This window comes from Maylandia zebra, linkage group LG5, assembly GCF_041146795.1.
Source record: "Maylandia zebra isolate NMK-2024a linkage group LG5, Mzebra_GT3a, whole genome shotgun sequence".
NCBI classification, from domain to species: Eukaryota; Metazoa; Chordata; class Actinopteri; order Cichliformes; family Cichlidae; genus Maylandia; species Maylandia zebra.
Genome location: NC_135171.1, coordinates 7,415,032 through 7,431,508, shown reverse-complemented (window position 1 = coordinate 7,431,508; position 16,477 = coordinate 7,415,032). Strand labels below are relative to the sequence as shown.

General features: G+C 41.5%; 1 protein-coding gene across 8 annotated transcripts in view; it reads right to left on the bottom strand.

Annotated features, from left to right (window-relative positions):
- iqsec1b (IQ motif and Sec7 domain ArfGEF 1b) overlaps nucleotides 1-16,477 on the bottom strand; it is a 248,814-nt gene that overhangs the window by 68,832 nt on the left and 163,505 nt on the right. The window contains exon 1 of one of the 8 annotated variants that reach the window (XM_004559872.6): nucleotides 3,095-4,017. The exons of the other annotated variants lie outside the window; for them this stretch is intronic. Within the exon in view, the coding sequence (XP_004559929.2) occupies nucleotides 3,095-3,171 (77 nt within the window). The 5' untranslated portion in view covers nucleotides 3,172-4,017. Of the gene's footprint in view, nucleotides 1-3,094; nucleotides 4,018-16,477 lie in introns of those variants that run through there. 8 annotated transcript variants of the gene reach the window in all.

Sequence of the window (16,477 nt, the reverse complement as noted above, 5' to 3'; positions counted from 1 at the left end):
TTGACATGCTGTAAGTATTTTGGGGTAAATAGCAACCCTCTCACAGAATGGTAAATGGTAAATGGCCTGCATTTATATAGCGCTTTTCTATTCCCTAAGGACCCCAAAGCGCTTTACATATCCAGTCATCCACCCATTCACACACACATTCACACACTGGTGATGGTAAGCTACATTGTAGCCACAGCCACCCTGGGGCGCACTGACAGAGGCGAAGCTGCCGGACACTGGCGCCACCGGGCCCTCTGACCACCACCAGTAGGCAACGGGTGAAGTGTCTTGCCCAAGGACACAACGACCGAGACTGTCCAAGCTGGGGCTCGAACCGGCAACCTTCCGATTACAAGGCGAACTCCCAACTCTTGAGCCAGAAGATAACACTGTAACCAGTATGCTTTGGACCAATGATTAAAACAAGTTGTTAATGTTAATATGTTATCGGCAAGGTCTCATATTGTGCTGATTTATACGAACATAATGGAAACACATTACGTGTTCAGGTTCCCAAACGAAAGTTGAAAAACACAAACAGCTACAGGTAGAGCTGGGCGATAGAACGATAACGATATGTATCGCGATATAACTTTTACTCGATAGAGAAATTAAGCTATCGCGATAGACCTCGCCGCTCTTGTCCTCTTTAAAAAAAAAAAAAAAAAAAAAAAAAAAAAGGTCAGCCAATCCAAATTCAGTAGCGCAGAGCCGAACCAATCACAGCCGCAGCGTCACGTCGCGTGACTTGTTACGTACAGCACAAGTGCCAAGCCGCACGTGTGTTTGTTTGGGAAGCAGCCAGCGGGTAATGGAGCCAGCGCGTAATGGAGGAAATGAGTGTGCCGACTAGAAAAATCAACTGAGCGTGACCGAAGAGAAAACAGATGATGGTTCCAATGCCGGAGAGATTGTCGAACGGAAGAGCCATAGAAGTTCCGTAGTGTGAAGGTATTTCGGCTATTTCAAGTCTGACAAAAAACAGAGTAGCATGCACTGTAAATTGTGCCGAAAGCAAGTCTGGAAATACAATAAACTGGTGCATGCGTCACACTGTGCGCCACGTTATTGTTTCGGTGAAATGAATTTCTACAATACTGTTAATTCTACTCTCTGCAGTGTTTAAATGCTTACATATACACACAGTTACTGTCCCTCCACACATACGACTCGGTTCTGCTTCTATGCCCCAGCTTTGTTTACTTTTTCCCACCGAGGCTTCTAGACTTCTGATTGGCCAACATTTCTGCACGGTTAGGAATCTAGCGCCACCTGCTGCTTTGGCATGTTCATAGCAGCGTTTTCCTTCATTTCTGCCTTTATGTGTGGACGGGATTATTTTTTAAAACGAAAATGGAAAATCTCCGTTTTCAAAAATACCCGTGGACGTAGCCTCAGTCTCTGACTGGAAGCGCTAATTCGTCATTCGGCTTTTGTCAGACTAAAGTAACTGTTAAAACTGTTTGAAAAGCTAAGCTATACAACAAGGAGAGATTGAGAATTTCCTTTTAGTTCTCAGTTTATTGGATATTGACAAAAGTTAGTCAGTTTTGTCTGTTCTTCTGTAAAACAAACTAAGATTTATTTTTAGAATTAATATTTTGTTTCTAAGTGGAATTGACAATTTAGTCTGTTTCGTTTGTTCTATTTTGAAACTTAAACGCTTTAGCGGCTGCCTTTTGTGTAGTTTGCAATATTTGCCTTTATCTATCTGAAAAAGTCTCATGTTCCTTAAGTACATCTACCCTGTTGAACTTATTATGAGAAATAAATATTTAAATAAAAACAAGCTGCTGATTATTTCACATTTTACTTGTGAGCAACGGCACATTTAAATCTTACAAATATAGTTATTTGGCTTATATCGTGATAGATATCGTTATCGCCTGAAATGAAAAAAACATATCGTGATATGAAAAAATCTCATATCGCCCAGCTCTAGCTACAGGACAGGGTTAGGGGTTTAGCTATTTAGCTAATGTGTGTAAACTGCGACATAGGGCCCTGGAACATGGATAAACAAAACACCACCAACAACAAACTTTTCCGAAGAGCTTGACTTTGTATTGTATTGGAGCTGACAAGCACACGGCAGGTTTTATGTCTATACTTGAAACTGTCAGAAGCAGTTATAAGAAGTGTGTTTCAATGATGATGTTGCTAATAAAAAAAAAACAACTCTCTCTCTCTACACGCAGATGTTTTACGGTATATATTTATTTGTAGCAAGTAGGTTATAGCAAGTATAGAGCGAGAGGTCCAACAGGACTTAAAGTTATCATGGAAACAAATAATTGGCATAAAGAAATTGTTTTTTCTTCATAATGTAGACATTAAACTAAAGCAAAAAATAGTGATCAAAATAATCTGATTGTATTCTTTTAATTCAATAGCTCTATAAAGTTGTTTTCCACACTGTAGCCTCCAGGGTGTGATATGGATTTCCAGCGGAGTACTACAGCTTCCCAGATTGACTGTACAGCTGCTGATGTGTGAATTCTCTAAAATTCTACTTTAACCAGCAGGAATTAATAAGTGTTTTTGTACAAACTCTTTAAAATGTGTTTATATAAAGTACATGAAGGTAAACATGGATATTGTTGTACAAACTCAGAAAAAATATAAACAACAACAAACAACAACAAAAGACCCCCATCTGGATGCAATACTGGGGCTGGACAAAGGACCACAGAGCACGTGCCTCCTCATGCTGCCTGAGCCGATGGGACCACACATACAATAGACTGAATACTGCGCTGGAGCTTGTCCGAGGCAAACCACAACAATAGCTCTTCCATTCAGAGCAGCTGACCTCGCTGACACGTGGGTCCTTTGTCCCCGTTTCATCCTCTCTCGACATAAAAAAAGCAGAGAGGGTGAAAAGTGTCCGCTGTCTGTCAGCCACGACTGGGTCAAACATGACACTTTGTGTTCATGTGGGAATTAAAATGGGAACTAAAAGACTACATATATGATTGCATTTCCGCAAGAGGAACTGATGTGATGTGACAAAACATTCTTTCTTTTAGTAAGCTGGCTTTTTCCCTAGTCATGCAAAATGTGAGATTCTGAAGTCTCTTAATGAACACAGCGAGCATCTTACCTTTTATAGAAACCGTGCAGAGGCTGTAGACACAGGAACTGCCAGTAGTCCAAACAAAAAGCTTTGAACTTCAACATTTTGTCAGCCAGTTAAAAAGGCTTAGACTAAAAATGTCATTCTGCATGGAAAAAAAGAACTTGCTTAAAAAGAATGGCTTACATTTAGAGGAACAAAACAAATCATGCACAGTTCAGACTGCATGTCAAAAACACTGACACCCCACATGGTACAATCCCATCTCAGCGTCTGCCTGTGTGTCTCTGGGCCACATGGAGGGGGTTGAACCTGCATCCCTCTGCTGCTGCTGCCTTTGTTAACGCTGAGCGGTCGCCTGCAGTCCTGTGCTATATGTCCAGTTATAAGCTCCTTTTGGTGTGATAGAGATGTCAAAGACCAGACACCGTGGATCTGTCTGGGGTTCCTGAGCAAAAGGTTCACCTTGGCAATCTTATGGTGGATTCAACCTACTCCGTCCCACCATGCTCAATCTTTTCAAGTTAATCAATAGCAGAGATGGTCTCAGTTTCCATCATTGCTGCTCCTCAGAGTTGAGTTACAGCTGCTCCTATTGTCTAAGCAGCCACACTGACAAGGTCTGACTCTGCTGCGCCTCGCTGGGCCAACAAAGCACACAAAGGCCTCCCTCGGCGACCGTATCAATTAGGCTTTATCAGATGCTGCACAGCCTGCACCAGCCCAGCCTGCTCAGGGAGAGGCTAATCAGCAGCAGCACATGGTGCGCAGAGGGGCGAGGCAAGTACCCATGAGGGCCAACCTCAATCACGTTTTGTACACATAAAGCCTGAGCTGGTTGCCAAGACAACTCCAAACACAGGATTTACAGAAAGTAATGGACCCTTGATGTGAATCTTTCTCACTGAATGAAGATGAGAGGTGAGGGTCAATTTCAAGAGTTCTCAGAAGCCTTCCAAGAACAAAAATCCCCAACCAAACAAAACACGCTCCAACATCAAAAACGTCTTATGTACAAATTATTAAAATGATGCCAAAAAAAGAGAACAGACGATTCATGTGCATGAATGAATTAATGACGAATACAGGAACACCGTCACTAGCTTATCATAACGTGTTCTTCCAAGTACAAATCTACAACCTGCAACGGATCATGGTGTTCACATATCACCATTTTTACTCCACAAGTTTTACTTGGAAAAAGAAAAACATACTTTCATAATAATCAAAGAGATGATAAGTGAATCAGTTTTATCGTAACCAGTGTAAACAAGTCCCATGATCACTCTGTTTAATACAGATATCCCTGTTGGATGGGCGGTGTTGCTCTCTGCCATGATGATTCAGCTGTCAGTAGCATCCTGTCAGCCAGGTTTAAGACAATCACTGCTACAGCTTTCAGCTCCATCGGCTCACAGAGCCACAGAGTGGGCTGGGTGGGGAGCCACACGGAACGATACGGCAATTATTCAGCCGGGCAAACAGCTTTGAAGTGAGAACAGACAGCATTTTGTAAAAGGCTGCGAGTCAGAGAAAAGTTTACAGTAATGAACAGTACACTGAAGTATGATGCTGCAAACTCAAAATGCAATCCTATTCTGTGTGTTATGTGGATGAGCCAGTTGTTAAAGGCCTACACTAATAACACTAATGACTTATATGAAGTCTTTGGTAATTATACAGCATTATACTAGAATAGAAGCACCAAGTGAACAAACCGGCCAGCTAAGCTTGACAGAAATGTTAAAGGGGCTCCCAGTGAATTTCTTCCTCTCTTTAATAAAACTGAGAGATTTACAAATGATTAAATAAGAACTTCATGACATCCAGGCTTTGGACAAATGTAACTTTTACACAGATGCCTATGGTGTCATCACCCTCCTGAATTTTGACTGTTTTCAGTGCACTACTGTAAACATAATTTTACATGTTAATAAAATAATATGCACTGAAAGCTTTTTAAAAAATGAAATCCCCTTCATATTGGCTCCCAGTAATTTGGCCCACTGCCTAACATTCACTGACTTGTTCACTTTGCAAAGGTAAACTAAAAGCATTTTGTTAACTTTGCTACCTTACTGTTGAATGTTTTGTGTTACTGCATATTGTTAACCAGCAAGCATGTCCGTGTGAGCCCACAGTGGGCAGGTGTGAGGCTGTGTGGAGCACAGCTCCTATGGGCAAATCCATAACTGGCTTGCCAACAGAATGTGGCACCGATTTTGGGTCCATGTGAGGCTCATGAGCCAATGCAGTTTTGCCTTTATGGGGCCTAATGGGGGAATCCTGTGGGCCCTACACTATTGTGCTTCACAGAACCTCACAGAAAACCCATGTGGGGATAATGCAGGCTACCTCATGTGGGGCCTATAGCAGTTTTGCCCATTTGGGTCGTGAAGTGGGAATTTTGTTGGTAGGATTACTCACAGAAAAAACATGTGGTGCCAATGAAGGCAACCTTATAAGGGGTCCACAGCAGTTTTGCCATTTTGAGCCTCAGTGCCAATCTGTGGGCACACCACACTTGCCCTTATTAGACCTGCCCACACAAAATCCAAACAAGAGCCCCTATGGGCTTGCATGAATCTGGTTAAATCATGATCACACATGATCGACTCCTTTAAAAGTTCATTTTTAAAGCCCCTTGCAGCTTCATCTTTGTGGCAGTACCAGCCAATTGGAATATTAAGATACTATCTTCCATCACCATAGTGACAGATATAAAATAGCTTTTCAAAACGCTGAACCTGATGTGTTAGTTTTCAAAAGTCTACAGTCACACTGCAATGTGCTATCTGAAATGCGTGTTTGAATTCAGGCACTAACAACACTGCAGTAAATGTCCCTGTTTTATTCAAGGCCACCAGAGGTCAGGTCATGGACTGAGCCACACACGTTCCTCTCAGCTTATTAAGGAGCAGTGAGGGGGGTGGTGGGTGGGGGTGTGGGAGCAGCACATTATTGAGAGGTGTGATGCAGTCAGATGGGAGCTCATCTATCATGTGGTTTCTAGAGCCTGAAGTGTGTAAGCAGACAAAGTGAGATGTCACAATGACCATTCACCTCTCACAAGGCGTAGACAATAGAAATCCCACACCAGCGTTCGTAATTATTCATACATAGTATGTAAAAATACAGACTTCTGTATAACTCATGTTTTTGGATATGTGATGCTAATCTCACAGCCTGACATCTTCTATCAGTGAATATGTTCCAGTAGTGAAGGATAGAAAGTAGATTCTGCTGCATTAGCTTAACTGGTTAACTCCTGAACCCAGCAGAAAGCTGGAGTAAAATGAGCTGGAGGAAAGCATTATGGTAATAACTGCAGATTCCATTTGGCACCTGGGGAAGGACAAGCCCTTCACTCCAGCTGAGCTTCTTTAGTTCACAGGCTTTAGCTGTCTCGGAAACAACAAACCCAACGCTACAACACCAGGTGTACCTCCGGCAGGCCATGAACAACAAGCAATATGGGTATCCTATTCACTGTGTAATGTACATAAAGACTGCCACAATACACTTGAAATTCATGGAAACCACAGAGTAAAACGCACAGTGGCTAATGTCACACTTTTAAAAGGAAATTCTGGTAGTTGTCCACCAAATTCATGATTTCAAAATCATTCTATGACTAATTTGGTCTGAGGGTTTTTGAAATGACACACTACAAAGTAGTTTCTTTTTTATTTTGTGTCCACAACCAAAAACAATATCATGACTACCTCCAAGAAAAGACAAGTGTGAGGTGTTTTCCCCTTTTACTGACAGGCTTTTCATCCCAGCTTAAAGAGTGACTCTATGCAGCACATCTACCCACTTCTGGACGCAGATGTACTGCATAAACCATAAAATAGCATCCCCCCCACTTTTAATATGCAGTATGTAAAATCTCATTTTCATACACCTCTCAATTTAAGTTCATAATCCTACAGTGGTCACTATAGGACAAACAGCTGTGGCTGCCATCCATGTGTAGGCTGTCCACTGTTCACTGTTCACTGTTTAATGTGGCTGCGGTGGCAATATGCAGAGTGTCCACATCTATTTGTGAAAATTGAAGTTTGATATGAGACAATGAGCCAGTGGAGCTCATTTCTGACCAAGTAAAGTGATGCTGAGGTGAATTGTTGAGGATAGCTTGAACTTTTCTGTTGGTACGTGCTGCTGTTTTTGCCACTGTTGCAGCTAACAGGCATTAGCGAAACATTGTTGGACTGAATACTAAGTAGGATTTCTTGAATTGCTTAAAGATTGGAAATCATGTTTTGAAGAATCATCCAAACTGAAAGTAAAAATCACTTTTTGTCTTTTACCAACGTGCATAGCAATGCAGCTCAGTTCTGCAAAGCTGATTTCTAATTGAATCTGACAATATTAGAAAGATTGGGGGTTTGTCCTCCAGGTTCTCTTTCCACATGAATAAAAGTATTTTTATTTCAAACTGCAATCCCTGCTGGATAGAACGTCATGGCAACAAAACTCTAAAGCATTAGTTCAAAGTGGCAACCACATGATGCCTACAGAAAAACGAAACATAACAGGAGTAAGACGCTTTATTCAGCACCTCCCCGGCCAGTGAAAAGCTTGTTAGGCTGCTGCTTGATGAGTGCTTTAAGCTCCTCCCCAAGAAATATCATTATTGAAATTCTGTCAACATTACACAGAAGAAAGCTGAGAAAGGCAATGAAGAAAGGCAAAGTCACAGTTTGTCGAATCTGTTGCGCTGCCACTCCAGCAAGAGCTGGGTATTGGAAAAATACAGTAGTTTTTATTTCCTTAAAAAAAGCAAAACAACAACAAAAAAACCTCTGGCAAAAACCCTCTCCTAGCTGTCATACTATTCTGCTCACTCATTTGGCAGAACAGATCCTATTATCTTGTTTATCCTCATGGAAATTTAACGGTTTACCACGTGGTGTACATTTTCTCAGCAAATGCAGGTCTGAGACAGCCAGTGAGAAGTGCTGCGGGTGACTTTAGAGGGAGTCTGAAATTTGCACGATATGATCAAAATACGAGTTTGATGCCTTGTTCCCCCTGCATGAGAGGAAACATCTTTACAGGCATGACTGAGGAAGCATGAGGGGGAAAAGCCACATTTGTGCCATTATCTCAGGGCAGCACCTCAACTCTGACCTGCTCTCCTCGGAGTTCATTAAAGAAGTCATTTGCTGGCATAATAGGATTCCTTATCCGATACGAGGTTTCCTCCCCGTTCACCCGCTGTGCTCGAATGCTGTGATAATTCCTCAAGAAGAACACGCAGCTCTCTCTACAGAGTGATAAACAGTCAACGCTGGCATTATCATTATCTCTACGGTCTGACACCAACAAAGGTGGCCCACGGCGTCCCTGCTCGGCCATAACAGCCCCCGCGAGCCTGTCGGTACCCAGGGGACCGCTGCCTGTGTAATTGCAGCTATTGTGAGGCCAGCTGAGGTCTGAGAAGGAGTGATGAGCAGAAAGATGAGAAGGTTATGTTGTGAAGGCAGATTACCTTCACGCGTGGCTCTCACTAGGCACTGATTGATGGCTATTTGCCTCAGCTTTAGCACAGGATCTGCCACAGGATAAAGCTCTTTTCCTTATGACTTCTAGGACTGACTGAACAAAACTTTGGATGACACTCTTTCTTGAGTATGGCTTGAAATCCTGATACAATCCATCATATATCACATGCAACGAAGAAAGTTCAGAACTGTCTAAACCACCACACTAAAACATCTCTGGAATAGAAAACATTCAGATTCTATCTAGCACAGAAAGTCTCGTTTGCCTTTATCAATAATGGCTAGGCCAAATATTAAGAGCTTATATCAAATAAAAGTTGTAGCTAGCAAGTAAATCCTGCAGCCGTCGCTTTCGCTTGATGTTGTTTGACATTTCAAGCTCAATAGAAAAGCCTGACTCATTTTGTCCCATTTCCATCCTGACACCAGGGTTAACCCTGTGAGCACTCCGACTGATTGCAGTGAAGATGGGGTTACATGTTTTTATTTCTGCTTTAATGCAATTTCTATAATGTAATTACATTTCCAGCTTATTATTCTAAATCATATTGATTGATATTAGTACCGTGGTTAGCACTGTTGAATCACAACATGAAGGTCTTACTAAGTTTGCATGCTCTCCTCTTGGCGAGTGGGGTTGGGTTAATTAGTGAGTCTAAATTGCTCATAGGTGTGAACGTTAATGGTTCTATAGACAGACTAGCGACCTGTCCAGGGTGTATTCTGCCTCCCACCCCATGCCAACGGAGATAGACTCCAGCACCCCCCAAGAGCCTCAACTGAAGAAGCAGAAAAAGATGGATGGACTTAGTATAATTTATTTTTTTGTATTTGAATTTTATTCACTATTGGTAATATATGAGCATCTCCAACATTGTATAATGGAGACCTGTAAACAGCTGCTGAAGGATAAGCTTAGAAAGTCTCAGCAGCTACAACATCAAATATGAAAGTGAACATATGAATTATAAGAGTTAAAAGTACCAAGACTGATTTCTACAAGCTCTAAATAATAAACTTGAGTGAAACAGAGCTTTTTAAGGTATTTATTTTAGATACTGCAGAGGATTACCCAAAGGCAGACTGCACTATCTGTATTTTTTAGCTATTGTATGGCAGTTTCTTTTTTGGGTGAAGAAAAAGGGAGAAATCCCACAGAGACAAGAGCGAGGGAATTGGCTATGAGCAATATCTAAAGCTGGAAGCCTGACAAAAAGAGTGTCTCTGTGAAGTCAGAGTAGTGTGTTCCTGGTGTGTGGGACCCCCCCCTGAGCAGCTCAGTTACCACTCCAGGTGATACATAACACTCAAAGGATGCTTGTATAGTGGTGCTTCAGGATTTCAGAGCTATTAATTAGGAAAATATTGTTTGTGAAACTAAAATGCCACAGAGCATGTGGACCTGGCATCAGTGTAGTAGTTCAACAAGTGAAACATCTCAGAAACAATGCTTTTATCTAACCTTAGATAAAAGCGTGATGGGCTTGTTGGGAAAGAAAACAAAACTTGGTTCCTTGTCGTGAATTGCTGGTTTAGACCACAAGTCACAATGTAACATGTAACTGTATGGAAATGATTCGCTGTCATCTCCCAGAGTCCAAGACACCTTCTTGAAAACTCAACCCTCACCCTGGCTCCTCCAACAGAAAGACCAACACCAAAAAACAGCTCTTCATCTGATGCAATTGAATTGAATGTTTCAAAAGAAATAGCACTTTATTTATTTATTTATTTATTTATTTTTTACCCCAAACAGGTCATAGTTCCTAAAACATGACAGCAGACATTTTATAAGAGTAGAAAAAAATATGTAAATAATGAAAATAATTACTGTTACACTCGAACAGAACAGATGACGTGTTAATTACAGCAGAAATACACCAGCTTTTACTACTGAAAGCCAAAATGTCTGCTTTGATAAAAGCCTTTTCAAATTAGCTTCTTATCAATGCTTCATTATCTTTTGTATTCAATATCAACATGGTTATCAACTAAATGCTAAATTAATGTACTGGAGAGCAGAGTCTGATGTTTGACGGTGAATGTTTACTGGCCAAATAAAGTATAATTAAAATACACAGCTCCTAGTCTATATTAGGATCAGTTTGCCATAATTAAATGATCAGACTGTTTTCACCCCCATCTTTCAGGCACAAATAATACAAATATATCAAAACATAAATTACGCTACATGTTTGAAAACTGGAAATCTGACTGAGTGTATTTTCCAAACGCTTCAGGAGGAAACTGGCTAATCTCACTTGTTGTTTGGCCAACTGTGTCCTGAAGCTCTGTGTGTTTGCTACCTTTTATGCCTTTGGGTGTCTAGCTCCGGGATTACACAACTTTGGTTTAGCACCACAAATAAATATACTGGGAAGATGCAACCTTTAAAGATCTAACTCTGCACTCCTCAAGACTCTCTTTTAATCAGTAAGTGGAGCAGATAACACTGTTAATGCCCGAGGCAGTCCTCAGTCAGCATTAGGGAGCATCTGTGGCTCTCTCCCAGACTGTCCTTATCTCCATCGACCGCTGCAGCTTCCCAGTCCTCTGGACTGGGGATTAATATGCTCTCGGGTGAACATTAGCAAAGCCTTAGAGCTGTGCTCCACCTAGTGGATTCCTGCCCTAAAGACTTACACTGGTGGGTAAACATCAACAGAGGTGTCCTCACACATGCTAGTGTGTTTCACCTCATGTGAGCTTACTTCACTGAGATGTGGCTGCTAAAAATCACAGACAGACTGTTTCCTCATGAGAATGCGCCTTGCTTGAATGATGGCATTAACTCATAATTATACTGTAATTAAGAGTAAGTGACACATGAGCAGTACAATCATTGGATACAGGGTGGTTAAATATACAGTGTTATTGCGTTTTTTGGGGTCAAACCTTGCATGACTATACATGTTATAGCCCTTGTTTCCGTTTCTATTAATTAAAAGTGTGTACCTTTTGTTTGTGTACAGCAGTGCAGTAGTTAAGTAGTCATTACAGTCGCCTAATAACAAGAAGGTTCTGGGCTCAAATGTTTTCCCTCTTATTGCATGAATTCTCGTAGACTTCGTCCTACAGTGCAAAGACATCCATGTTCGGGTAATGCACAACGCTAAATTGGCCAGGTGTGACAGTGAGCATGAATACTTGTCTGTCTGCGTTAGCCCTGTGATGGACTGGTGGGCGGCCAGTGGTCCAGTGTGTCCCCTGCATCTCGCCCTGTGGCAGCAGGGATATGCTTCATTCTCCTGAAACCCTGAACTGAACAAGCTGTTAAGAAAAGTCTTGTCCAGTAGAGCACAATGTTCATATTGTTCAATATCAAGTAAAAAGATGATCTAAACATAATGATAAAGATCTCAAGATGTTTCGATTTTGCTTAGAAAATTCAAAATGTTACTTTTTTATAATCAGCAAAGTAAAAAATAAATAAAACATTTCCATGCTTCAACATATTAAAGGATAATTCTGTTATTTCTCAGGTTGATTTATCCCTGTGCTAACTTTTCACTCTTCAACTCTCTTAGCTATTTGGGAAAATTAGGAGTTGCACAAAACAAACATAGAAAAAACAACACAGAACAGTGTATATTGGGACAACAAGGACAAAGCCCCCGTGGTTTAAAAAATGTTTTTGAGTCTAACTAAAAATAAACACAGGAATTAGACACCTTGTCGAGCCATTTGCTCACTGCATTAGGGATCTCCATCTGGGGATATTTGCCTCATGATCTAATCACCGCACATATCCATCCATGCATGACAGTTTGTTTACATGTGAGAATGACTTTCTGGAGAATTAATGACTGTAGGTAATGGTCAATTACCATGTGGAGCATTTTGAGGCCGGTCATAGGTCATTTCAGTTTAATGGATGACTGTGTTTATTTGGAGACAGAAGTAAGAAGACAACAGGATGCCTCGAAACACAGTGTAGATCAGTATAGTGCTCACGGTCTGGGAAGAGAAAGAACAACTTGTACAAAAAAGTGATGCTGTGGCTGAACTTGCTATTGCACTTCATGCACAAGGACGAAAAGAAAAACTCAGACTGTAACACTGGAATATAACCACACTTGGTATTGGCTCTCACTGCTGTATCATATCACTTCCTGTTGTGGTCTACATATGCCTTATCAAAGCACACCTTCTTCTGCAGGGGTGCACATAAGTGGTGCGGACCACTTATGTGCACTTAGGTGCGCATTCGCTGTCAAAATAAAAGACGCGCACCAGATAAAAAATTGCAATGCGCGTTCGCGTACATATAAGGGCAGTGTTTTTGTCCGCTAGAGTGGGATTTTCACAGCATATTCTGCACCACATCTCTGTGCGTTCATCATTTGTTTGAAGCCAGCTCACCTTCTGCAACCACTTTTCCAAGAATGCGCGCTTCTTTTGCTGTTCGGTCTCCTTCTGACATTTCTTTGGAGGTGGAGGAACACCAAAGTAATTTCTTAAAGGAATTTGCTTCTTTGACATCTTTAAGAGTTCTAAAAAAATGTCTGTCCTCCTCCAGAAAATCGTATGTACGCAAACGCACGTAAACAAAGAAAGTAGGAGTGACCCCAGCTTTCTTTTCAGGACTGCAGCCAGGCTGACAGAGTCAAAGCCCTGTTGAGCTTTAGATTTAAACACTAATGACTGCGTGAATTTCTTCAGAAATAACATTTCAAACATTAGAGAAAAAAATATTCACAGCATTCCCACAAAAGTGTCACTATGTACATCAACTGTTTCTCTCCTATCAATCTTTATGAATTAACGTCTAAATTTTCTCCCTTTAAACCCTCGAAATGTTTTTAGAACCCGTTCCTACCACACTGCTCAAAGAAGGATCTCTATTAACTAATCCTTCAATTTTAAATATAATAAAAGACTATGTAACACAGGCTTTAAAGGTGGCAGTAAGTAAGTAACCATAACTTAGCTCCTTATTTCAGCTGCTCTCTTTAGGGGTTGCAGTGGTGCGTTACCTACCTCCATGTCCCCTATCCCTAGCATCCTCCTCTGTCACACCAACTCTCTACGTATCCCTGTACGTACCACCCTGCCCTAAACCCATAATACAGAAATGTATGAATTTACATTAGTAATAAAAACCAAAGAAAAGTAAAAATGAAGTTAGTTAAAAACAGTCACGTAAGATGTGTGTAAGAAAGGAGTACAAACTTCATTAATAAATAGTATGTACACTGTGCATGAAGATATAATACAAAATATGTTTGGGATCTCAAAATAAAGACTTGTTATGCAGCTTTATAGAGAATGGTAGTAAAAAAAGTGCAGAAACAGCACTGGTGAAGGTTATGAATGATCTTCTTAGACTCATCTTTGTGCTTGTCTTGGTCGACTTTAGTGCGGATGATCTGATATCGTCGTGTCGGTGTTGTTCCCACATCATCATAATAAATGTTGTTCCAGGTTCAACATTGCACGTGACCAATCAGAATGTTGTGATGTCATACTTTTGCAAGCCAAGTGATTCATTCATTTATGAAATTCCAGTGTTGCAAGGACAATATGTATAATGCTTACCGTTTATCAAAGAACAGTATCCTGAAATGCAAAGAACTCAAACTGCTGGATCGGCAGACAGAGGCAAGTTTTTTTTCCCGAAGTCGCAAAAGTATGACGTCTTAACAATGTGATTGGTCACTTGCAATGTTGAACCTGGAACAACATTTATTATGATGATGTGGGAACAACACAACCACGATGATATCAGATCGCAGCATTCCACTGCTGACCACAACATTTCAGTACAGAGATTGGGACACAGTTGGTGATGAAGACAATGGGGAGTCTTTATCACACATGAAATCACACATGCCACAGAGTTTTACACTGGGACCACTAGCATTTACAATATATGCTTCTTTCACAGGAGCTTTTGTGTTGTGTTTAAGTGTTTCCTATCTAACATTCACACTCTGTTTTAGTTTTTTGTTTTTTGCGTCTGTCCTGTGTGCACACCTGTGTGGATGAATGCACTTGTATGTTTAAAAGGTTTCTTCATGTAACGATCTGCTAGAGGGTGCAGGGAGCCACAGCCCCGTCCCCCAGGGAATGAAGCAGGCATGGAGGAGATCCAGGCCCCAGAGTACGAGAGCCCAAGGAGGACCACCGGAGGGGCATCCATGCCATCCTCCTGGGAAGAGCTGAGGAGAGCCCCAGACGAGGGGTCACCCAGCAGCCACGGAGCAGAAGCCAGAGGGGGCTGCAGTGGCGTGCCCGCGGGCTCTGCCGGCAGCCAGCTGTGCCAGAGTGAACCGAGCCGCAGGCCCAGAGGCCAGAGGCCTGAGGACCCCCCACCCCCCCGGAGGAGGCCCAACCGAGCCAAGGGTACCCGGCACCGCCAAGCAGCCACTGGGAGTGAGCCGGTACATACCTGAGCGCCCAGCCCAGACACCAGTTTATTCTCCACCTCTCCTATGTCTCACCCCCACCTGCAGAGTGAACTTCTGCAAGCATGTAACACCTCCCTACCAGTTGAAGCATCCCAGAACCCCACACCCCTCACGGGTTTAAATTTCTCTTTTACTATGGATTTAATTTGTTGATATTCTAGAAATCTTTTCTTGTTGATCATATATTGTATAACTACTCTGTCGGAATAAAGTCTGTTCCTTCTAATATATGTTCCAAGTATTTCATTCCTTTACAATTTTCCAATCTGGAAAATTAATCATGTTATTGTTTTGTAATATGTCAGGGTTATTCCAGATAGGTGTACACCACATTCCAAATTATTATGCAAATTGTGTTTAAGTGTCATAAAGATTAAATAAGTTGTTTTTCATTCAAAACCATGGATGGAATTGTGTCTCATGACTCTTTGTATCACTGAAATCAATCTCGGACACCTATGATCACTAGTTTGCCAGGTGAGCCCAATTAAAGGAAAAACTACTAAAGAAGAATGTTTCACATTATTAAGCTGACCACCATTTTCAAGCAATATAGGAAAGAAAAATGATCTCTCTGCTGCTGAAAAGCGTGAAATAGTTGAATGCCTTGGACATGCAATGAAAACCTCAGGTATTTCACGAAAATTTAAGCGTGATCACCATAATGTTAAGAGATTTGTGGCTGAGCACACACGTGTTCGTGCAGATAAAGGCACAATGATGAAGGTTTCTGCCAGACAAATACATCAGATTAAGAGAGGAGCTGCTAAAAGGCTATAACAAAGCAGCAAACAGATATTTGAAGCTGCTGGTGCCTCTGGAGCCCTGCGAACATCAAGGTGTATATCCTCCAGGGACTTGCAGTTGTGCATAAACCCTCTATTCGGCCACCCCTAACAAGCAGAAACAGCTGCAGTGGGCCCAGAACTACATGAAGACTAATTTTCAAACAGTCTTGTTAACTGATGAGTGCAGTGCAACCCTGAATGGTCCAGATGGATGCAGTGGAGTCAGGTTTTGAGTCACGGGGAGAGAGCTGGTCGTCCCCTTTAGGGTTCCTGAAGGTGTGGAAAGTACCATCTGAAAGATGTAATTGTGGGAAAAATCTATTTCCTGCTGGTGAGAATAGTGGAGTATGTGGAGTTTCTGACTGACCACGTTCTTTCATTGGTAGAAAGAGAAGAACTGTGCCTTCTGCAACACAACTATCTTCATGCAAGACAATGCACCATCTCATGCTACAAGGAATACCTCTACATCATTGGAGTTCACATCCAAACAGCAGCTCTGGGAGGGTATTCTGACATCCTGCAAAGACATTTAAGTAGAAACCTTCCAAAAACTTACAAGTTCCATGGATGCAAGAATTGTAAAACTGCTATCAAATAAGGGGTCCTATGTTAATATATAACTTGGATTGAAATAGCTTTTGATTTCAGTGAAATTGATCTACTAATGCTGCAAATTCAACAAATGACCATTTTCAA